Source organism: Epinephelus fuscoguttatus, linkage group LG6 (genome assembly GCF_011397635.1).
Source record: "Epinephelus fuscoguttatus linkage group LG6, E.fuscoguttatus.final_Chr_v1".
NCBI lineage: Eukaryota > Metazoa > Chordata > Actinopteri > Perciformes > Serranidae > Epinephelus > Epinephelus fuscoguttatus.
In genome coordinates, this window is record NC_064757.1 from 18243407 (window position 1) to 18268271 (window position 24865).

The following is a 24865-nucleotide window of genomic DNA, read 5'->3' on the forward strand; positions in this document are numbered from 1 at the left end:
TTACCAAGCCGCCAAACTGCTTATTGATTGAGGAAAGGTTCCAGGGAGAGGCAGGTGAAGGAGGACATCTACAATTCAATACAGGCCTAATGATTTGATTCTTGTACGGCAGAGGGGCGTTGGTGTAATGGGAAGGTCTGGGTATGCTATAGTTTGAATAGAGGGCTTTTTCTGTGTGTGTGTGTGTGTGTGTGTGTGTAGGTTGTGTGTGTGTGTGTTAGTGTGGTGTGAAATGATACTGATGGTGTGCCAGAAGAGGAAACTTGTCAGCTGTTCCCGCTGTGATGGGAACAACAGGGAGACAGACAAAGAGAGAAATGGAGACAGATATTGCATGTGTGGTTCTTGTATATTTGCGCGACCACACTGTGTACGCCTGTCTGTGACTGTGATAAATGGAATTTGCTGCTCATTTCTGCATCAGCTCAGTAACCATAAATAAAAGTTCTGTTGTGTCGAGATCCATATTCCAAATGAGTGTTGCCAAAATGAGATGTTGAATGGAGGAAATAATGTGTCTTTTTTGGGGGGATGGTTAGACACAGACACACTCTGCTTCTCTTAAAAGGGAGTAATTTCTCCTCCATTTATTTCAGAACATCTTTTTCTTTAGTGTCTTCATTTATTCCCATTACATCAACTGTTTTCATCAGAGCCATTGATCGCCAGACTATGCACAATTAGATCTCAACAGCTATGATGTCAAGTATTAAAAAGCATCAGTGCTTCACAATATGTTTAAGAGAGCTCAGAAAGCCATTTGACATATCTGACTGCTGCCTGAAGAACACTGGGCTGCCTCACAGCGAGAGTGTGAGCCGCACTAATGGAACCACATCTGAATCACTGCGTGACTGCTGTGCCGGTTGTGATATTAAAAATGAATCATTGGCCGTGTGCACTTGACCTGAGAAATACATCCATCATGATGAAAGAGTGTCAAGAAAGAGTAAGAAGCTGGAAGGACAAAAGTGAGATATGGTGGAGGAGAGAACAGAGTCAAAGTCAGTCGATAGAGCCTTTTTGGTGCAGATCATCTTTTTGTGGCTTTTTCCAGAATCTGTAGAATATCCTTTTTTTCTTTTTCGGCCTTTTGTATCCACACACACATTCAACTCCTATCAGCTAGAGTGTGGTGGTCGTACGAGAAGCAATTTCACAGGCCTTGGCCCGAACCACCTCAGCACCTGCAACTTCATTACAGTACGCTAACACCGGTCTGCCGCACACACATAGACACACCACTCCGCATGTGTGCGACAGCTCGTGTTGTGGCCTTGAATGTGGCACTTGATGATAATGGTGATAGCGTGCAGTGTCCAAGTCTGTCGCCAGTGGTCTGGTGAACAGCAAATAATTTTGTGGAACAGGCAAAGCTACAGAATAATCAGGGATGCAACAGTGCTGGACAGGTGGAGATACAGTTTGAAGCTTAAAAGCACACAAAGACAAACAACTAAATATAACCAGCATGTGTTGTAACAATACAATGGGTTACACAGCCGTCTGAATTGTCGCCCACGTTTCTTTTTGTTCTGTGATTTTAAATGGGTCTGTTGTGCCCGTTGACGTCTGTTTCTGGGGGTTGGAGACGCAATCAACAAATCACAGCTTTGCAGGTGGGATTAAGGAGAGTGACATCAACTTCTTTCTACCAAGATATTTCTGTGGAAAATGTGACAGGAACTTTTTTTTGTCTTTATTAAAACGGTTTTGTTAATTGTTCCTAGCAACCACTCCCAGATGTCCCTGCTCATCTCTCAGCTCAAGTCTGCTTGATGACCCTGTTTGCTTCATCCAGGAGATTTTTGCTGGCTCTAGGGCTGTTGCTTGAACTACAGATTATATTTATGCATTTTCGTATGTCTGCCACGGAGAGAGAGCAGCCCCTCTCTCTTGCTCTCAAACTCAATCTGAGACCAAACTCAGGTCAAACAGTAAAACTAAGCAGTGCAGATCAAATATAAACCAAGATTCTATTACTGTACTGGTGATTTCTTACCTAGAATGTCCTCAGAAACATCTTTTAGTGCACTGTTTAGCTGTAATACAAGAGTTTGTGGATAAAAAGTGAATGCTGTTTCCTGTATTGTAAAACCAGAGGCTGAAAAAACTGAGATCAAACAGTAAAGTAAATATTCTGCTGCTGTGTTTTCTCTTTCTTGCCTCCAATGTTTTTAGAAATGCATTTTAGCTTACCATTTAAGTATAATTTGAGTTTTGAGATGTTTGTCCCCAGCCAGCTGCCATATTTTTTCCTGTGTCAAAACGGCTATGCTTGCATTAGGTCACCCACCAGCACAAGTCTGTATTGGTCTGGTGCAGCACAGTGCATTCTGACAGTTGTGGGGTTTTTACTTCTTGAACAAAAGCGAATGCCACACCCCATTTTCTGTGTTTTTTTTTCTGGTCATATAGCACTAATTTCAAAAGCGTTTGTGTCTCTCTACCACATAGACAGCCCAGATTTATGAAAAGACATGAACATGAAAAACGTGAACACAATGTCAAACTGAATGAATGAAGTGAAAAACATGTCTGATTGTTGGCTGTTGGTTACACATTATGCAGATCATGAAACTCAACACAACAAAAGATGTCAAAACACACTATGAACATCACAAAACACAGTGGAAATCAGTATGACACAGCAGAAAACATAACATGATACAACATGACAAGCCAACATAACAGTACCAACCAAAACTTTGCCGTGCAGCCAAGTGCTAACACACCTAACAACACTACCACTAAAAACACAACCCCTCCCTTTCTTCTTCCCATTTCTCTTTCTTCCTCTGGCCCCCGACTGTTTTAAGTCCACCATCACTTCCTGCGGGCTGCTCGACAGGTGTCAATCAGATGGCGGTTAACTAAAACACTGTGATCATTAGACTGACTGCAGTTCACTGGCTGTTTGCTCTCCTTGTCATTCAATGTGGCTAGTTGCCTCTCGCTCTCTCTTTCATCACTTCTCTTTCTCCGCTGGCTTCATTTCTTCTGATGTAGGGTTTCTCACTTCTCTGCCCTCGTCTTGACACAGACAAAATGGATACAGCTTATCTCTCCTCACTGTCAGTCTGTTTCTTTCTCTCCTCTCCCCTCTTTCTCTCCACACATTCACTTTTTCTGCTGCTTTTCTATTACTGTCTGCTTCTTTTAAGCTAATCTGTTTGGGCCTGGCTGGCCTCTGATTTACAGCAGATAGATTCTTCTACCTTTTCTTCTCTCCTCAGTCCTGTTTACTTCATCTTGACTTCAGAATAACTGTCTGTTCCCTCTGCTCTCCCCTGCAGTTCTTTGCTTTTGCTCATCTCCACACTTTCTCTGTCTCGCGTTACATTTTGACCCTCCTGCCTCTCACACAAAGTCACTGATACAGCACAATTTATGTCGCATCTTCCCACTTTGTCCCCTTCTCTGTCTCTTTACAAGTTCTTCTCACCACCACCTTCACCTCTCCTTCACCTCTGATCTCCCCCACCACCTACCTCTTCCTCCAGCTTCTCTGTTCTCTACCTATCGCCTTCCCTCTTCCTCACCTCCTCTAATGCTGACACCAGCCCCCCACCCTCCAACCCCCCAAAGTGGGAACCTATCTCCCCCCTTTTCCCCCCTCTGTCACAGACAGAATGGCCATGCCAGTGTTGATTAGAGCCCGCATGGCCAGATGCTCAGCTAGGCTTAGCGGAGGCCTGTGGGAAAGAGAGGTGCTTATTCTAGCCTCAGGAGATGGATTGAAAACGACGGGAGCTAAAACAAGCAAGCATTCTCTCATTACACTCACACATTGAACACACCTGCACATGCGCACTGGCACGCAAGTTAGCACGTATAATACACAGCAGTCTACTCAAGAAGATGTGTGCCCAAGCACATTGTTAAAAGACACAGTTAAACAGTTTTTTCCCTCATGCATTTTGCATTTGATGTCGTGTGCTGAATTATAAGGAGATTCTTCAGCTGGTGGGATACTCACTCATTGTTGCAGCGGACTGATTTTGTTTGAAGAACAATACGGTATAAATGCATAAATATGCACGTTCGGTGTAATGCGATGAACTTCAATATCTTGTTTATCCTTTAAAGAACTGAGCACCATTGTTATTAATATTCTGCCTTAGTCAAACAATTAAATATTTCTCTACGTGTAAGACATTGTTCTGCATACAAATGATCATGAAAGTACACATTTGCAATATAGGACATCTGCAAAACACAGCTAGAGATGCACTGAGGCAACTTTGGCTGCCTGATACAGATTCTGACCCCTGTTGAGTACTGAACCGATACCAGTGCTCTCATTCTCACAAGTCTGAACTTGAAACTCCGCTACATGAAACTCATTGGGATAATTGAATGAATTGAGGTGGAGATCTCAATAGCAATAACTGAGTTAAAGCTCTGAATTGAATAATAACATTGATAAGAAGGTGTATTTTATGTGGACTGGTCACGTCTGACCCACTCTGCTTAATAGGGTCAGTATCGGCACCGATACTGATCATGTGGATCAGATCAATGCATTCCCAGTTACAGCTGTAATATGTACCTGTATGTCCCCGTTTGTTTTTTCACCTTTTCATTTTGTTGTTTTGTACCTGAGTGCACTTGTGTCATCATCTAAATGGCATTTGTGTTTTTGCAGCGGCATTCATCGCAAGATCCCAATCCCACATAATGGCTGACCTTCGCATTATGCCTACTATTGTTTATATTTTGGAGACAAAGACGAGAAAGACCCTCTCACCTGCTTCCCTGTTTTAACACCCATGGCCGTACAGTAGGGGTGTAACGGTACACAAAAATCACGGTTCGGTATGTACCTCGGTACACAAGTCACGGTTCATTTTTTTTCGGTACAGTAATGAAAAAAATAGACAACTATTAAATATCTTTTACTTATTGGTAACCTTATTAAAACATACCACCACAGCAGTTAACTCTTTTTACACAATTTTTGAATGAAACAAATATATATATAATCCTGCTTTTTCACATTGTTTGAATGAAAATAGAAATATAAAAGTGAAAAACAAAATCCTGCTTTTTTTTAACACATTTTTTGAATGAAAAATATAAATATGCATTTCTGCTTTAACAGTTTTACTCAATTAAAATAAAAAGTATAGTGCAGCTGGTCAGCTTTAAAGCCTGCTCAGATTCAGTTTTACTAGGAACTTACTTAGCCAGAAAGCGAAGCTCTCGATTTACCGGTCGATCTACGTTCCAACCCTCACCTATGGTCACAAGCTCTGGGTAGTGACCGAAAGAATGAGATCGCGAGTACAAGCGGCCGAAATGAGTTTCCTCCGCAGGGTGGCTGGGCTCAGCCTTAGGGATAGGGTGAGGAGCTCAGACATCCGGGAGGGACTCGGAGTAGAGCCGCTGCTCCTCCACATTGAGAGGAGCCAGTTGAGGTGGTTCGGGCATCTGGTAAGGATGCCTTCCGGACACCTCCCTTGGGAGGTGTTTCGGGCGTGTCCAACCGGGAGGAGACCTTGGGACCGCCCCAGAACATGCTGGAGGGACTACATTACCCGGCTGGCCTGGGAACGCCTCGGGGTTCCTGTGGAAGAGCGGACGGAAGTGGCTGGGGAGAGGACTGTCTGGGCTTCTTTGCTGAGGCTGCTGCCCACGCGACCCAAACCCGGATAAGCGGAGGACGACGAGTACGAGTACTCAGCTTTCCCACTTCGTTAAAGTGCAGTAAACAAAACATGCTTATATCTAAAGTGTAGCTTAAACAGTTTTACTCAACTCCAATGGCGTTGTTTATTTCTTTAGCGCGATGGTCAGGGAAACGCTCTTTCTTTTTAAATGACGACAATATCGTAGTTTGCACCAGATTGCTTTTTCTAGTTGTGCCGGTTAACGTTCAATCTCGGGTGGTGTCGCTTTAGATGCATTAGCATGTTAGATGTGTTTCCAAGTACATACCCGACCGCTGTTCCGCAGTGTCGACACACTGCTTTTGTCTTGTCCACTTGTTTATTTCCATCTTCGTATTTTACCCTGAAACCAAAGTGTTCCCGAACGGAGGACTGTTTGCGGGTGGGTCTTCAGGTTTGTCAGGCTCACTTGCCATGTTGTGAAAATGCGAGAATGCTCGGTCCGTCACTCAATTATGTCTGTCGGGGAACTAAATATTTTAAATGGTTCGGCTCGCAAAAATGGAATTAAAATAAAACAAAATAAAATAAAATAAGGGAACTGCGCATTGGTTCGACAGCCCATTGTTCCGACCATATTAAACTCATTGCTCCGAAGTCCGTTCTGAAATCATCATGATGCCCTGTGGTTAAGATCTGGTTAGTTTTAGGTACAAAAACCATTTGGTTAGGGTCAGGAAAAGATCATGGTGTGGGTTAAAATGAAAAAGAAAGTGAAAACAAATAAGCCATGAGCCTGCTCCGCCTCAAGCTGGTCGCGGCGCACCATACGCCCGCCGCGAGCTGTTCAGCACCGCGGACAGTCGGACTAATGGGATGTCGAACCAATGGGCTGTCGAATCAATGACATGGACCCATAAAATCATATCCTGCGCCCAATAATTCGGTACAGGGTTGTGCTGAACCAAAAGTCACGTACCGCATGGTTTGACACAAATACATGTACCGTTACGGCCCTACCCTACAGTTCAGAGTGTGCAGATTTTGGAAGAGACCAACAGCATTGACATATGGCTTTGCAACTCTACCTGCTTACTGCTGCTCCTGTTAAATAGCAGTCCACTTTTCTGTTTTGGATCAGTTGGTTTACACACCTGATACTCAAAACCACCTATTCAAGTGAACCTGTTCCTGTTTAAATGAATTAGACTTTGTGATCAAGTGTACTCCGATCTGGGCCAGGTCTCCTTGATGTGAAAGCCTTCTCCCTGTTTTTTTCTCTTTCACATTTCTAGCCACCATTTTCACGTGACTTTCCCTCAGGATTTCTGACAGTCTCTATTTATCCATTTTATATTGCACTCTGATTTACAATCACTCACCAAGGACGTGACTCACAGTGACGAAGTGCACTCAGGCTTCTTTCACAGAAAGCCATCAATACATGAAATATTGAAGAGGGTGATATATTTTTGGGAGGTATATACTCTTTTAATTTAATTTCATATAAATCAAGCACAGCACACGCAGACCCGAACACAAGTGCTACTAGGATTTTACTCTATCCACACTCTTCTATTTTATAGGACAATATATAGCTGCATTCAGATCTGTAAATTACATATAAGTCACTCCATAAACCTGAGTGCATCCTGCAGTAAAGACTGGCATCAGGAAAACAGAAATCCAATACCAGATCATTTCAGAGAAGGTCAACTCAAGGCCATTTAGTCGACAAGTCAGAAACAGATAATCAGTCATTGATCTTTTCATTTATGTTGAGAATGATTATAAATCATTGAGCTTCACAAACCCAAACACTGACGCTGAATGCTTATTTAAGATTGAGGAGCAGATTTATGGGATCTTATGATACCCAGTCTTTATCTATTAAACGCAAAATTGCTGCAAATCTGTTTAAATATTCATGTAAACAGTGCCTCTTTAAATGTGCTACATGAATTTCTTTGAATGTAACCGCTAAGGAGAAGAGCCAGTCTTTGGAGTGTAAAGTGCTTTGTTTGCCAGTTTCTGGCAGGTGTATGACACAATACATGCTGTAAAACACTTGAGAAACATGTTGACAGGCTTGTTATTCTGCAGCTTAAGGTTGCACGGGGTGAAATTGTGTATTGTGTGAGATTAAAACACAGACTCCCAGTGGCACTTAAAATATTACAGGATTTGAATAAATGTTCCGTGAGTATCTTTAGTGCTCATTAAGGTCAGGAATTTGACAGAGCTATATTTAAAATTTGGCTGTGACATGGTTCTAATTGGACGACATTGTGAGCATGATGAAACTGTGGGCAACTGCCTCAGGAGGGATAAGTCTTCATTCTGTTTCTTGTATTTATGAGTTTATATGTCTTTCTGTCACTGGTATTATGAAAAGTATTGATATTCTTTGTATTAGTATTTTATTCAATTTATCTTGAAAGGGAGTAGAGAGATGAGAAAGGTTGGTTTGGGCTGCGCTGGGTTATCTCATGTATTGACCTGTTTACCTTGTCTGTCCTCCAGTTTATCAGACTGAAGGAGAGCTGCTGAATAGAAGTGGAGAAAAGTTGTTTGGGATTGAGGCTTTTCTCCGGTGTAACACTTCAGAGGAGAACCCCAATTCTGCACTTGGTTATCTTGTGTATTGGCCATTTTGCAATTTTGCACAATTGAGTGGTGGAAAAGATTAGTTTGAGCTGAGGCAGTCTGCTCTTATGTTGAGGGTTTGACACTTTTGGAACTTTCCTCCAGTCCGCCAGACCGAAGAAGAGCTGCTCTGTAGAGGAGGAAAGTGTTGGTTAAGGCTTGAACTGAATATTTGGCTATTAGGATACTTGTTCTCTAGAAATGACAATAAGGAAATTATCTGTATACGTTGATTTATTTGTGGTGGCCACCGTAATATCAACATTGACTGCCACATATTGATTTTCAATATTTTTTTAATATTTAAAAATGGGTTACATCTTTGTTTATTGTAGAGCTGCATGCTCACATGGCTAATGCTACCCTAATGGGTATTAATGGGATTAACGACAGAGTTGAGTCGTGTCGTTTAGTTCTGCAACTATCAATTGGTTCATTATCATAATTAATTGTTTCTTCTGTAAAAAGCCAATACATTCTCACTCTGACCTCGTCACATATTGACATGTGGTCATGGACTTTCCACGTCCAGATACGATGTGAAAGGTACCCTGGGTGCATTGGTTGTTGATGTTCTGGGACACCGTGTCAAGTTCTGCCTGTTACATGCATTGTCTTCTTTCAAAATACACTACACCGTTTACATACAGTCTCTTTCAATATAAAGGCACTACGTCAGTACAATACAGCGAACTGACTTTTTTCCTTCAGCAACAAATGCACATGGGTGGGTTTAGGCAACAAAAGCAAGTGGTTAGGTTTAGGAAAAAAGAACAGAGTTTGGCTTTGTCATCTTACGGGATACAAACACCGCTCTACCGGGTGAAAGTCGTGCTTGTTGGACCTATCCAGCACCCCTCTCACCTGCCCTACTCTGACTTTCACCACCTTAACCTTTCATTCTAGTCCAGCCGCGTTTCCCCCGATGCCGCCGGGCGCCGTTAAATTATAACGCCGACCCGCTGGGAATCATGCTGATGTTAAAGGATGGCTTTTTTTGTCTGTGTCTGATACTGCAAGTCACTGCCCAAGCGCTGGGTTTCAGTGACTTTGGAGTGAGACTGGGTTGAACCATCAGTTCAGATCTCAAAGACACTTCATTTACTATCATGAATGACAAAGAAAGACAGCAAATTTTCACATTTAAGAAACTGGACCCAGCAAATATTAAGTGTTTTGCTTGAAAAAATGACTGCAGTAATTAATCAATTATAAAAACAGTTGGCAATTAATTTTTTTCAATTGACTTATTGATAAATCAATGAATTGACTAATCGCTGTAGTTCTAGTGCCAGTATGAGTTTGTTGGGACTGTTTAACAACTCAGTGTTGGATGTTAGCTGCTGTTAACGATGACATTGAACTGACTGTTCGCAGTCTAACTTGTGTAACAGAAACACCAAAACTGTTTTTACACTTCTTTTTCACAGCACCTTGTCAGACATTGTCTTTGATTTGGAGCCATTATTATAAGCATTTATGCTAATAATCTTTCCCATGTCATGTTCAGCCCACCCCCGCTTGAAGCTCAAAATAGTCACTGTTAATTACTACTGAAGCTATGGAGCCCAAAAATTGGTATTCAGGACAGCCCTGGTGTTGGTTTGTACTGATGCTGAGCCTACAGTACTACCTGCACTCTGTTCTGATTAACCAACAAAGAGCCTCCGGTCTGCAGGTGTTTGTTGTGTCATTTTCATTTTCAAGTAAATACCTCAACTAGTGACTAATAGGGTAAAAATGAGCTCATTTGTCCGTCTTGACCCGTGACACACACATTCACACACGCAAATGGAGTTGGTCCTGTAAATCAGCATTGTTACTCTGCTGCCATTTTGTGGTTTATACATGCAAATCTCTCTTAAGCTGTAAAATGCTGAAACAAGTGGAAAACTCATTTCGTGTGTTTATGTGTGTCAGAGAGTAGGTGTGTGTGTGTGTGGTCCATACTCATGCACGCCAGCTACCCTGCAGGAAGATAAACCCAGAGTTTGCTTGTGTGTTCAGGTCAGTGAATGCTATTTCCCTTGCATAAGTAGTTCCTCTCCTTGACAAGATTGCATTTAAAGGCAATGACCTCATCCTGAATGCAAGTTGTAACTAAATGACGCTGGCATTGGCCTTTGCAGGTCTGGATCAGGTATTGAGTCACAGTCTAGTGTTGTCCGCCAATGCATTGACCTACCCTTGATGGCTACCGTGTGAAGGTCATTGTATAGCATATTGTTCATTTCCAGGGTTACATATGGTGCGCTGGGTTTTCTCCTGGCTGCTGTTGTAGGGTGTTACAAACTGGGACTTGATGGAGGAGAAAGAGAAAGAGAGAAGAGATAAACAGAGATAGATGGAGTCACTCAGAGTATCATTAAGAGAAGAAGAGTGTGATAGAGATGGAAGGTGAAAAGGCTATTTTAACTTGAAGTGAACAATTCAGTTGGAGTCCACTGTGGCCAACCTGAGTCCAAGAGCAAGGCCAAAATAAAGCTAAAACCACTGACTAAAACATTGCATACTGATCCTAAAAACATTTTGTCTGCTGGGTCGTAGGGTTGTTGACTGGTCAGTCAGTAACACCATCTGCAGGGTTTCAGATTTGCTCAAGTCTGAACTTAAAGAGTACCACATATCCTCTGTGTAAAAATATTGCCTCTGCTTCTTCATTAGCCATTTCCATACTTTAACCAGCTCATACACCTTACCTCTTCCATCTGGATTACATCTGTGCATAAAAGCATCTAGACCACCTCCAGCCAGGGCCGTAGCCAGGGTTTAGAAATTAGTGAGGTCCATATTTTTTCTCTTTTAATGGCGCTTATTTACTGCATTTTCTGGAGGAGCAAATTTATTGAAGCTTTGAATTAATACATGTAAATATTATGAAAATATAGCAAGAGTAATACAATAACAAATAAACCCCCAAAATATAATTAAAACACACCCAGTGTCTACTATATTACTCAAATTCTTTTTGACCTGTTTTTCAGATGTCAAGTATTCAGAAATGTGGCTAAATCAAGGTACAAATACGGGATTTTAACTTTGGAATATCTCTAAATTGATAAGTAAAAATGTTTGGTTTTGTGACTAGATGCAGTCAGAGTTATCCTCAACTCAAATTTATCAGTCATTGCAACCTAAAAGTCAAAGAATAAAGACATTTTCCTTACAATTTTATGATACTTTCTTTTGAATTTCTAAGAGACACATGTAATATAATCCAGTCAATTTTATTTCCATCTTATTTATTTTGTATATACCCTTTCTTAACGCCATATTTTGAAAACCCGGACGTTGTACATTTCCACTATCTTTGCCAGGTCCAAGGCTAGCTCTCTCCTTCAGCTCCTTTGCCTTTTGAATAAAGCCCCTAGGAACAGTGCCCTGCTTTGAAGCCAATGTTACATAGCGGCCAAATGTAGAATTACAACTTCTAAAAAAGATTTGTTGTATTTACTTAAAAATGTTATGTCAAGTGGTTCCACGTAACTTTGTTAAGTAGGTTAAATAAACCAGTTTTCTATTGAGTAAATAGGATGGAAATTGGTTTATTAACACCTACTTAACAAAGTTACGCGGAACCACTTGACATAACATTTTTAAGTAAATACAAAAAATCTTCTTTTTTGAGCATATCTGTCATATGATGCTCTTGGGCCCAAAAAAGTTTTACATAGTGAAAGAGATGTCCATAAATCGCCCTTAAATGGCTTGTTTCACTATCAGGATTTGATCCATTCAGTTTGATAGCATTTTGAAAGTCTAGAAGAGCCACTCAATTAAATGATCTTTTTCCCCATTCAAGTTAGTGGCAGGCTAAACTGGAAGTTGAGTGAGTGATGAACATAGGGGGGATCAAAATAAAATAAATAAATAAAATAAGAATCAACCAGCCACCCTCCTCCCCTTCATAAGTAAAGAACAGTCCCTAAAGTGCGGTGAGGTTTGTGGGCCGTGAACGGCTCGTTCCTCTTCTGACACGTCACATACCTGTGTTCGGTTGGCTTGGCTGTTCAGGTACTTCTGGGCAGTCCACACGGGAACTGCGCATCGGTTCGACAGCCCATTGGCTCGACATCCCATTGTTCCGACCATATTAAACCCATTGTTCCGAAGTCCGTTCCAAAATCATCACGATGCCCTGTGGTTAAGGTCTGGTTAGGTTTAGGCACAAAAACCACTTGGTTAGGGTCAGGAAAAGATCATGGTGTGGGTTAAAATGAAAAAGAAAGTGACAAACACATAAGCCGTGAGCCTGCTCCTCCTCAAGCCGGTCGCGGCGTACCATACGCCCGCCGCAAGCCGTTCAGCATTGCGGACAGTCGGACTAATGGGATGTCGAACCAATGACATGGACCCGTCCACACGCCAAGAAGAGGATATTATGGGAGCCGACTTCTCTGTTGCCGTTAAGCTGATGGCCGCTGTATTTGACAGGAATACATTACTGTATGTGTCTATGACCCCCGTTTAACCCACAATTGGTGGGATTTGCCTTTCGTTTCTGCTGCTGGTTGAAATCTGTAGGCTGCTCGCACAGCGTGCCGAATGATTTAAGCCTATTTTGCTCGCTCAAAACTATTTTTAGTCGCAAATGCCAGTCCGGTGACAGACGGATCGCCACACTGCCGACATTTTACTCTGCCCATCACGGCACACTGTTTGATTGCGTTATCAAAACACGCCGCTATTATTCAGCCTTGCATTTAACTTATTCCACCAAATACCGAATGTGTGTTTTTTTGCAATATTCGACCGAATATATTCGGTTACCGAATATTTGGTGCATCCCTAGTTAGTTTAAAAATGTCAAGGTCAAAGCCAATCAGAGGCAGAGTAGGGCAGTTCCTCATGTAGAGAATAGTGGGTATGCATGCCTGACAAAAGGGCATTTTGCCTCTTCTGCACAGACAGCTGTCTTACTGATAGTTGTCAGTTTCAAGCAGCTTAACACCCTTCAGACAGCGGGGTTTTTTAGGAAATAATTACCAAGGTCTCGACCTCAGTGACCTCATAGCTGGATACAGCCATGCTTCCAGTAGACCCAGTGGATGGGAGAGGACAGACAAAATGACCTCTGCTGAAAAGCTCATCTGATCAATTAGGTTGTAAATTTGTTTGTGTCAGGAAACATCATTTTCACAAAATTTAATATGTGTCAGAGTTCACACTCATCTCACAAACTGCAGCAGTTCACAGTAATTAACCTGGTGCTGTCTACATAATCCTGTAGCAAAGGCGAGAACAAAATGGACGGCATAAAATCTTCATACTGACGCCAGCATGCACCAACAAAGAGTTGCCATTACACTGCAAGTTATTCCTCAAGATATTATGTTTTTCTGTTGCTCATCCAAATACTATTAAGATGAGTAAAGCACATGGGCATATTTATCTTGTCTGTTACCAGCCATGGATGTTTCTGTCTGTTTTAACTTTACTGGCAATAAAATAACATACTAGACTACATATTAGTAACACAAAGCTACAGGCCATGTGTCAGACAATTTTATATGCCTCTCTACTCTGCTGTGTCTCACTGTATTCTTATAGAAAGGACAGGTATGGTGCTGAATAGTTCTGACTGAATGCTAGCTTCACTGCTGCAGGTGGTTGCAGGGGACTGATCTGATCTGGACATTAAAATAATACTGGAAATATTTGGCTGTCATGAGGAGGACAAATAATGGACTGTAGCGGGACTGTCTGCACTGTATACTGAATACTCTAAAGACATTTTATCTTATTACAGTATATAAAAAAAAAATAGCCTTGGCATGTTTTTCTGCTTTCATGATTTGAATCTGCCCAGACTGTTAACACATAATACACATTTGTTGTGGCAGACAGAGAAAAAGGTTTGTTACAGGGCAAACAGTGTAAAATCAAGAAAACACGGGTCTTCTTTACGCAATGATGCTTGTATGTTTGGTTTATAATGCACATATATTGTACTACAAGTGCAACAGAGTGTGTTTGTGTGCAAATTTTATTTATGGGGCTTTCCCCCCCCTTTTTTTTGTAAAGCTACACATTGAATACATGTCACGTTCATGTATGTAGGCTTGTGTGTGTCCCTTACCGGCAACAATCAAGTGCATAAGCAAGCACAGAATTATGACCTTGCCATCCTCCCCACTTGCTCATAGGTGTGTGTGTGTGTGTTTGTGTGTGTCTGTGTGTGGTGTATCATGTGCATGGACACGCACACACGCACCTGGCTCTGGTGCCTTGTAGCATCTGGACTGTCTGGACTCAGGTGCACTCCTCTAAGCACTCTTGAGTCTGTCATGACACTGAATATATTACGCTTTCATTCACACTGGATCTGGGGCAGTTTTGTTTCTGATGATTTCGCTTTCATTCACATTTTGTTGTTGGTGTGTGTGTGTGTGTGTGTGTGTGTGTGTGTGTGTGTTTTACATTAAGAAGGATTACAGTTTTTGGAAAGTACATTCTCTTTCCTTTCTGCGTTTTTCATGCTTGTGTATTGTTAGACCTCATTTAGTTCAGATTACAGTCTTATGTCCCCAGTTTCCCCCACGGCTCTTGCTAATTAAACCAGGTCTCTATTATGTACAGGTCTATTAATCCCTTTGATGGAAACAGGTAATAAACTGCCCATGTACTGTAAAAAAAAAAAACAGCAGGATAACTGCAAATGCACTGGCAAAAACTCACGTACACAAATCTGTGTGTGTGTTAGTGCTGGTGTGTGTGTGTCTGTGTGTCATTTAGGACAAAATAAAGATGGTGAGTAGGAAGGTGAATGTCATGTTGCTCCACCTAATAGGCTCTCTTGCCATTCAGACTTCCCCTTCGGTCTTGATCTCTGACAGAAATGTGGCTGAGGAAGATGAAGCACTCTCTCTCTCTGCCACTCTAGCTCTTTCTCTTTCTTACTCACACACGCACACCCACACACACACACACACACACACACACACACACACACACACACACACACAGCCTGACAGTCCACTTTTAATTTGAATCTAAATCAGGTGAAGTGCTTGTGAGAGGTGGAGGACAGCAGGTTATTCTCTAAGCACAGTGTTTCAAGAAAAGCCTACAGACTTCTGAATATTTTAGAGGGGTCAGACATTATTGTTGCACTGTGTGCACTATGTATAGATAGATATATAGATAGTTAGCATATATCATGATGTGGCATATTTAATTTTTTAATTTTTTATTTTTTAAAATTGTATTTCTTGGCTCATTCGCATGCTCCCAGCTGTTTCAGGGCTTTTGGGGTGTGTAACTTCAGCACCATGAATACCCACACACCCACACCCACACCCACACACATACACACACACACACATACACACATAAACGCACGCACACACATACCAGCAGTGCTAATAGTCCCAGAGTGGACCAGTTGCCAGTGAACTGAGAGGTGGTCTGATCAGTTTCGTTCAGTGATCTTAGTGTTAAGGTAGGATCATGCCTCTAACACCACATCATTCAGCCATGCTTTTGAAAGGAAGGCCACAACAATGCAGCCCATCACATTTTAAAGGTGAGTCATGAAAACCAGACAAATGTCACAGTTTTGCTCTGAAAAACCTTTTTAACAACCTCAGGTTTTTTTTCCCTTTTGGCAAACTATGTCCTCTTCTCTAAATTTTACACAATATCCCTCCATTTGTAGAATCCAGTGTCTTGGTTTACTGGGTTTTTATGTATGATTGCTGTTGCTACTTGTTTCAGTGGTAGTGTATTCAGACTTTTGTGTATGTATGTGAATGCTCGATCTGAAATGTCTGTTTTGTAAGATAAATATCTCCGCTCTTCACAGTTGCTTATTTTAAGATGAATGATTGAAAATACAGCATAAACGCAATGCTGTCGTCTTTTGCTTCTTCTTTTTTTTTAACCAGAAAATATCACTGATAAGAATAAAAAACAGACATGCATATGGTTCTGACTTCATCTGTTTAGCTCTTGAGTTGCTATGTTTTAGTCTGAAAGTGTTTTAACTGCGTCATAATAAGGTAAGATAAGATAAAATATACTTCATTCTTATTGTATCTTATTTATTACGACACATTTAAAAGCACCTTAAGGGTAAGATAATTATCTTTTGTAACAGTAAAAAAAAAGTTCTCATCTTGGATCATCCTTGTTGATCATGAGTGTGTTCACTGTCTGCTGACTCTGATTGTTTAAAGATGTTATGTGTCTGACTAATGATATCACTCTTGATGGGTGTAAAATCAAAGTGAACCAAAAGAAGAATTCTGGAAGCTGTTAAGTCTCTTTTTTACTTTTATCACCGAGATGGCAGGGAAAGTAAATCCAAAATTATTATAAAAAGAGTGGAACATAAAACCTTAATGCAGCACAGGAGGAAAAGTTGACGTTTAGCTTTAATCACTTTTTGAAACAGACGTGCCAGAAAAACAAAAGGAGAGTGTTTTAGTATCCTGACAGTACATGTTGTGTATCGCTCTTGTTAAATGTCAGTTTTTAATTAACTCTTGTCAAGGAAACTAATGTGTGATGGTAAAACTTGCTTTATGTAGAAGTGCTACAGGCTACCTATGTATATGCCCTTATAAAAGCTGAGTCATTCATGTTTGTTAAAAGGAAAAGCGAGACAGAAAAGTGGAGAGGAAGGGGGAGAGAGCAAAAGAGATTAGGCTGTTGATTGGATATGGTTCCCAATTCAGCTCCCTGCCAGTGCCAATAAAAAAGAGGAGACACAATTGTAAAGGAGGGGGAAGAGAGGACAAGGGGGAGAGGGTGGAGGTGGCGGAGTTTGATTGTAACGGAGTCAAGACCCCTAACAGGCTGTCAGATGCTGCTCACTTGCCACACAGTCATTCCTTACACGCACAGAAACACGCTGCTGGTGCATTTGTGTTTGTGTGCGTACATGTGTGCCCTGGTGATAAATCTTAATTACACAATGGAGTGCAGGCCATGTGCCATCTCATCATGCCATGTCAAATCTCATAAGCAGCACAAGAGAGCATGAGAGGAAGAACGAGAGAGTGAGTGAGAAAATGTGCATACAATATCTATACAGGAAGGAAGGAAAAGCAGAGAGGGGAAGAGGAAAAGACAGGTGCGAGGGGAACTATATCTTTGTCCGAGTGAAGCTTCTGTGGTCTCGTTCAAGGGTTCGCTTAGAGAACATAAAAGGCTTTTTGTGTTGCGTGATTGTTTGTGATTGTGCCATCAGCCCTGTCAATACTAATCAAATCTAAAAAAAACGCTGCTGCTGCTGCTGCTGCTGCTGCCATCGAGCAGATCTACTTTGTCCCAGGATGAGCTGGCGGATGAATACACCGTTCTAGCATGTCAGGGAAAGAATGGGGCTGGGGGCGTTGTTGTGGCCCGCTGAGTCATCGTGGCCAGGGTGAGCTCTAAAAGCAGCCCCCCAGCCCCCCAGAGTAATGGTTAATCGTGGGAAGTCTGGTGTTAGGGTAAGTGTGCCTGTGTGTAGGCCGAGCCTGTTTGCGGCCAGTTGCGGTGGGTTTTGGCGTGCCGTGGTGTGACAGGGCCAGTCAGGCGGATGGGGCGTGTGTTGTTGTAGCCGTGGCGGTGGGGAAAGCCCTGTACAAGCAGCTCTCAGCTCTGCTGGCTGGGAGAAGAGCCGGGGCAACTCTCCCAGAATAAAAAAAGCAGAAAAAAAGCACCGTCCTTTTGTTTTCATGGCTGTTGTGTTCCCTCTGCTGTGGGGTTGGGAGTCTGGTCTGTGTGTCCTCCCGGTTGTCTGTGACTGTCCCGCTCTGACTTTCGGTCCTATTCTGGACCTCTGGTGTTGTGCTCCAACACCACAAAACCTCACACAGACATAGTCCACTTCCTGGAACGGTGGTGTTAACCCAGGAAGTGCAACCTTTGAACCACAAAGCGCTGAGTAGAAAGTAGTAAATGGCAGAGAGTAAAATTCTCATAACCACAGAAACAGAAAATTGTTTTGGGTGAATAGGATTTTATTACCAACATAAAATAACACATAAAGGCATTTATTACAGAGAGGGGAAAAAAGGATTTATTTGTGATGACTGATGGAACAAGTTGGACCAAGGCTGTTCCAGTCTTGGTCTGTCGGCAGTATGGGGACAAAATGCCACAGCTCCATCCAACTTCTTGTCTGAATTTATAATGTTTTATGTGTTTCATTGCCTTTTAAGCACTGATTGAAGTATAAATGACTGAAGCAAAAGCTCATTTTGATTAATCATTTTTTACTTTGGCAAAAGGCATGCAAGAGTGTGTGTTCTCCAGGATTTTGGTGGTTGCTTCTCCACCCAATTCAAATCACAGTCTACCAATCCTCAGTGTGTTGGATCTTGATTTACTGAGTTGTTTATAGTATGTGCCACTTTCTATTAGCCAAGACAAAAAAAAAAGGTCTTCAAGTGTTTTATAGGAATAACTGCAGTTGATGAATTTCCTCTTGTCTAACCAAAAGGAATTCTCTCACAGTAACAGTGTAATAGGTAACATTTTAAGACTCGCTTTGCAGCTCATATTTTCTCTTCTTAGTGAAACCCCATGCCTGTGTGCTTCCATTTTCAACTGCATAATAGAGGAGAGGATTTAACAAGCAGCTACAACTAAAATATATCAAACCAAAGAAAGAACACTTAAGCTGCCAGGTCTCCTGCCATTAGTAATGCAGTGCCCCTTTAAATAAAACAAGCAGACTCGATATTTCTTTTACTTTTGTCATAAAGCTCTGGATACAGTGTCCTTACTTAGTAGATCTACGAAGGTTTCCGACAGTACATACAACATGTTTCCTCTTGTTGTACATTGAGCCTTGTTGACATGTAACAAGCATTCATGCATGTTTCTGTGGAGACACTTGCACTGATGTGTATTAGGCTTAAATCCTGTGCCGCATGTGTTTCTCAGGTTAGCTCTGTGGCTCCACAGTGTCTTTCTCGCCATGTCTGTAGCAGGATAATTGGCTCCAGTCAGTCTGTCACTCAGACCCGCAGCAGCTTTGACTGCAGAGCATGACAGTGTCACAAATACACCATTGCACTAGCTTCACTATGCTGAGGACAACATCTCCTTATACCTTAACGACTGAAAATGTTGTTTGCCAGTGATTCCCAAAAATGATATATATTAGTGCTGGAGAGAACCAGAGTCACGTGTGCCCACTACCTATTGCAGTTTTAAATAGTAATTAACATTGTGAAACGATCACAGCCTACGTGTTTAGGCTTAGAAAAAGATCATAGTTTGAGTTAAAATAAATACATTTGTTATGTAACTCGTAACACAAAGAGCAGTCACCTGGGTGAAAGTTCTGTGTTTGTTTGACCCATCCATCCACCCTAACCTTGTCTGTACGTGGACTTTGTTACTCCTTATACTACATCACCTGACCTTCTCCTTTGCTCCCATCCTTATTAATACAACTGCTAGAGGTCGTAGTGGTTGCAGTATTCATGATTGTAATGTAAATATGGGTCATAATAGGCTGCTTGCGCAGATAACATACACAGCCGTTTAACAGGAGGATGGTCTGGCTGAGGAAGTCTTTCTATACTGTATACAATAAAAGAATATAAAGCATGCACATAATGTATGGAAATACACACACTCATGCTTATAAACACACATACACTCATCCAGCTGCACATAAGAGTATCTAAGGACTGGAGCTCTGACATAATTTACCGCCTCACTGCATTTAACATCCGCTTTCTCTTTTCCAGCTCTTCATCTTATCCGGTTTGGGCTGGAGTCACTGAATAGCATAAAACATTTCTGTCAGAGTGTCTTCAGCGTTTGAATTATGCGTGAGAGCCTGTGCCTCTGCTGTGTGTGTGTGTGTGTTTGTGTGTGTGCTAGTTCCAGAGTGCCGTGATTTCTCAAACCAGGTTGAAATGTAAAATTGCTGATTTTTATTTCAATTTTTAATTAGTACTTTAGAAAAAAAAGACATGAAGTCCAACATTTCATGCTTGGTTTGCCATCTGCCCCAAAACTGGACTGCTGCTTGCAGAGAAATAGACAGTGGGAGATGAGTCTCCATATAACAAATCTCAGACCGTGTCATTTTACACCACAAACACAACCCTTCTTGTTTCTGCAAGGACAAGAAAGCGCTTTCTTTTACAGGTGAACTCCTCAGTCAAACAAAAGTCTGCTCATGATTTGAGCCTGTTTCTGCTGTCACTCCTGCTTGTTCAGGTCACAGCTCAATTATCTGACAAAGGCTGACTGAGTTCTTCTGTCTTCATTCCTGCAGGCACAGAAATCGTGGATAGAGAGAGCATTCAGCAAGAGAGAATGTGTTCATATCATAGTGAGCGCCAAAGACCCCCATAGGTAAGTAATGTGTGTGAATTAAATGGGAACAATCGCAGTGTATTACATTGTTGTGTATACAGGCACATTACATTACTCTTAATTCCAGATAGTTATTTTTGTTTTGAATTGTAGTAGAAGCAAGAAAGAAAGTATGTTAAAGTCTTTACTTTAAAGAGGTATTTAATTCAAGGATTCAGCTGTTTCATTGTTTGCTATCAAAGCTGCAAGACCTTAATGACTGAGTTAGCTGATGCGATGGCCCACCTCAGATTAAGAGCCCCGTTTCACTACTGACCTTTTAAAACATGCCTCAGAGTAATATCACGCTGGCCTCTATTTGCATCACAGTTAGATGTTCTCCACTAATGAGCCAAAATACTGACATTATACATTTTAAAACCTTCAATGTGAAATTCAGGGCTAGGTCAGTTCATGAGGAGTATAATCCACATCATTTTAAAAGGTTATTAATTTAAGCAACAGTCAAGAATGAGCCCACAGGTGCACTGCTTTACACTTTTGCCATGTTCCTTTTATTCTGCGCTGCATTGTCACTTTCACAGTGACATTATCAAAGTCTTTACTACAGCTGATGTTGTTGCTTTGGGTGACAAACTCAGAGAGGCAGCTCTAATTCCTGCAGTACCGGCCCTCGTACACACTCATACACACACAGGAAATGGCATCATTTGTTAGGTAAACAGGATTAGCATAACTGGAGGAAAGCGGGTGGAAGCCAGGAGCCGGGAGGAGGGGAAAGAGATGTTCCTCAAGATCAAATCAACTTTTCTCTTTTTAGTCAGAAACGCTTGTGTTGACGCGGTAGGCAGAAGGAGGCAAAGTACCTTTGGTAAGAGATGACGGAAACATGAAGTGATAATCAAAGCCTCCCGACTCCCTTTCCTCCCAGGGCTCCCACTCCATCCTGTAAGGTTAAAACTTAGAATATGAAAGCTGCGTTCAGTACATCTGAATAAGCATGTACTCATGTAGGAATACTGCAATTCGTATAACTGTCGTTCTGCTAACTCCTGTGGTTGCTGAGAGGGAGAAGGAGAGGAGAACACAAGGGAGCAGAAAAAACAAAAAGAGACAGAGCCAATAAAGGATTGCAGAGGCCTACAGACTCTTCTCCTCCTCTTCTCCCAATCAGGAGATGAAAGTCAGATGACAAGCTGTCACTTCCTCCATGCCCACCTCTTACTGCTAAGCACATGACTGTGGCTGCTCTCACGCTTTTTTCCCTCCCTCTCTCAGTCACACACAATCTCTCCCTCTCTCTCTTCCTCCTCTTGATGCTACAGTTGCTTCTCTTGCAGCTTACAGACTGTGCAATATACCAATATTACCTTCGCTTTTACCTTTTCCTCTCACACAGGTGCTGTTGTGGTCGTCTGATAGGTCAGCATGTGGGCTTGCCGCCGGGCATCTCATCTAGTCAGAATGATAAGGCAGAACGATTGGCCAAGAATGACAGCCTGTCGGAGAAGTGGTCGATCAGCAAGCACACACAGCTCAGCCCCACTGATGCCTTCGGCACCATCGAGTTCCAGGGAGGAGGACACTCCAACAAAGCCATGGTGACTCCCATAACAAATCAACTGTGTTGCATTTTGTCAGTGTCCTACTGAAGCCCTGCGCCTCTGGATAGTTCCGTGGCAAACAGGAACAGGACAACTTGACAGTTTTGACAGTCACAATCCAAACGACCAGGTGTCACCGTAAATGTGTGAGGTTTTGATCCCTGGTGGACGTGCTCCCTTGAATTATTAAGATTGGTTTGTGTATTAGTTTTTGTGTCAGTGCATATTGATTGTAAAAAGCCCTCTTCACACAGAGATTGTGCAGCAGCGTCACTACAAAGTCCCTTCATTACATTGCCCTTCTTTATATGGAACTAGAAGCAAAAGTGGCGTGACGGAATGAAGTGTAACACAATAACATGACAATAACAATAATTTATCAACCCTATTATATGGCGGCTGATCTCACCCTCTGCTCAAAGGGCAAAGAGCTCCTGGTTCTCATTGTCTCCTGAGTGTGTGGACATTTTTGGTTGCTGTTCTGCTTTTTAAGATAGCTTCTAACTGCTACCAGCTGCATCTTAAATCTGCCGGTAGTAGGTCGCACACATAACAAGTCATCAAAACGTCACACCTGTACCGATTGTGCTCCCGTCCTGCCGGCTGTCCCTTTCACACAAATGTGAATTTGCCGCTGTTACTACCTTCTTTCCCCCCATTCCACAATCGTACATTTAATAGAACAGTACAGAAAAGCGAGGCGGAATAACGGTGACATTTCCACCTTGAACAGGCAGTGTAAAAGGGGCTATAGATAGGAAACATAGGAGTGGTCTTTGCTGAATATACTGTCAGAAGAGGACTGTATAAACTTCAGTAGAGGCAGTAGTGAAAGCTGAAAGTGCATAATAATTGGATGTGATCTGCAGATATTTTCCTCAGCTGCAGTAAACTGATGCAGTTTGACAGCACGCAGGTTCAGGGGAGGAAAGTGTTGGATGCTTGGCTGATGGCACAGTTATTCCAGCACAGTGAAAATGGTTGAATATCCCAATGATTGCTAATTTTTTTTTTGTCAGTGAATACATTTCTTACATAGTCCACATGGAAATGACATGTAATGAGGACTCATCTGAAGTCTTTGTATACCTTTCCTACATCCCATTTCTCCTCACATTACACTGTAGCTGGTGAAATGATCAAATTTAAATGCATCACACATATGCAACAAAGTTCATCATATCAGGATGGAGCAAAATCAATCAAATGAGTGTAATTATTATGTAATTACACATAATTATTGATTTAAAAAGACTTAAGCGTCTAGAGACTGCTGCACATCAAATTTTGCCTGATTAATCAATCTGTCCTAAAAGTAGTCTGATTGTATGCGTCATTCACACAATCACCATGGTGACAGGATCACATCACATGTACTGTATTCAGGGAATTCAGCTTTTAAGGCTGAAATATGTCTGATGTATTCCCAGTGTTAAATAATTCATGCAGACACATGTCAGGTTGGGTGTCTGAGGGGGATTTAGATAAATAAACAGATGCTCTATAATGCATGTGCTCTTCCAATCACAGCAAACATCTGTTCAATACTGTTGTAGGCCTGCAGCACTGATCCATGTGAATGTGATGTTTTTCCATTTTATAATTTTACCTTTACAGATATTTTTTAAATGGAAAGCTTTTATAACATGTAGTATGTGCATATATTTATATTCATGTCTCACGCATATGTAGACTTGTCATCATGTGCCAGAGGATTATGCCAATGTGTTATACATCACTGACACATATCCCACTGTTTTCAGTACGTGCGAGTGTCTTATGACACCAAGCCTGACCTGCTGCTCCACCTGATGACCAAGGAGTGGCAGCTGGATCTGCCTAAGCTGCTCATCTCAGTCCACGGGGGCCTGCAGAACTTTGAATTACAGCCCAAACTCAAACAGGTCTTTGGCAAAGGGCTCATCAAGGCTGCCATGACAACAGGGGCCTGGATCTTCACTGGTGGGGTCAATACAGGTGAAGTACAGTACACACACGCAGCTTTACTATCAAAGATCATGCTACGTTTGCTTGAATGTGTAAAGAATATTTCATTCAGATGTCTCATCAGCAATGTTCAGCTTCACTTCTTTTTTATACAAAATGAGTGGCTACGCACTTTTCCTCGGAGTATGATGAGTGTGTTAAAATGTTCTTCATAAGTTATCAGCTATTAAATAACCATTTATCAAGCCCCTCAGGGCGCTAAGATGTTGAAGTATTAGATCTCTGCAAAAGGGTTCTTTAAAGTACGTTATGAGCTCTCCACTATACTTACAGACACTCACGGTTAGACCAGACAGGTGAAGGGTAACTCTCTGAGAGTGTGCAGGAATCCACTCTGCTTATTTTTATCACTGAAAATGAATGAAAAAGGGTGTGACCATCAGACCAAAGGGTGTATTTCATTTTTTTTTTTACACAAACCATGTTCAAATCAGGGAAGACGATTATTATTTTATTAGATGCTTGACAGAAATGATTGAAGAGGCAATTAGGGCTCATCATATACGTTTCAATGAGTGGTATTACATTGAAAGCAATATAAGAATTTTTCTGTTCATGTTTTGAAGACTTGAGGTTGTGGAGAAGAGAGGCTTATGACTCTGATGACTAAGGAGATCTCTTTTCAGAGATACTGAGTAGCTGGATGGATTTGGCCTGAAGCAGGATTTATGAGGAGCTCAGTCAACCGGATCTTGGGCATAAGAGGTGGAGGACTGGAAGTGTTGA

At 41.7% G+C, this 24865-nt stretch overlaps 1 protein-coding gene across 6 annotated transcripts in view; it reads left to right on the top strand.

Annotated features, from left to right (window-relative positions):
- Positions 1-24865, top strand: part of trpm3 (transient receptor potential cation channel, subfamily M, member 3) — a 172204-nt gene that overhangs the window by 73431 nt on the left and 73908 nt on the right. For all 6 annotated transcript variants that reach the window (XM_049579215.1, XM_049579211.1, XM_049579216.1 and 3 more), the window contains exons 2-4: positions 20488-20567; positions 21928-22129; positions 23896-24109. In XM_049579215.1, coding sequence (XP_049435172.1) covers positions 20488-20567; positions 21928-22129; positions 23896-24109 — 496 coding nt within the window. The remainder of the gene's footprint in view (positions 1-20487; positions 20568-21927; positions 22130-23895; positions 24110-24865) is intronic.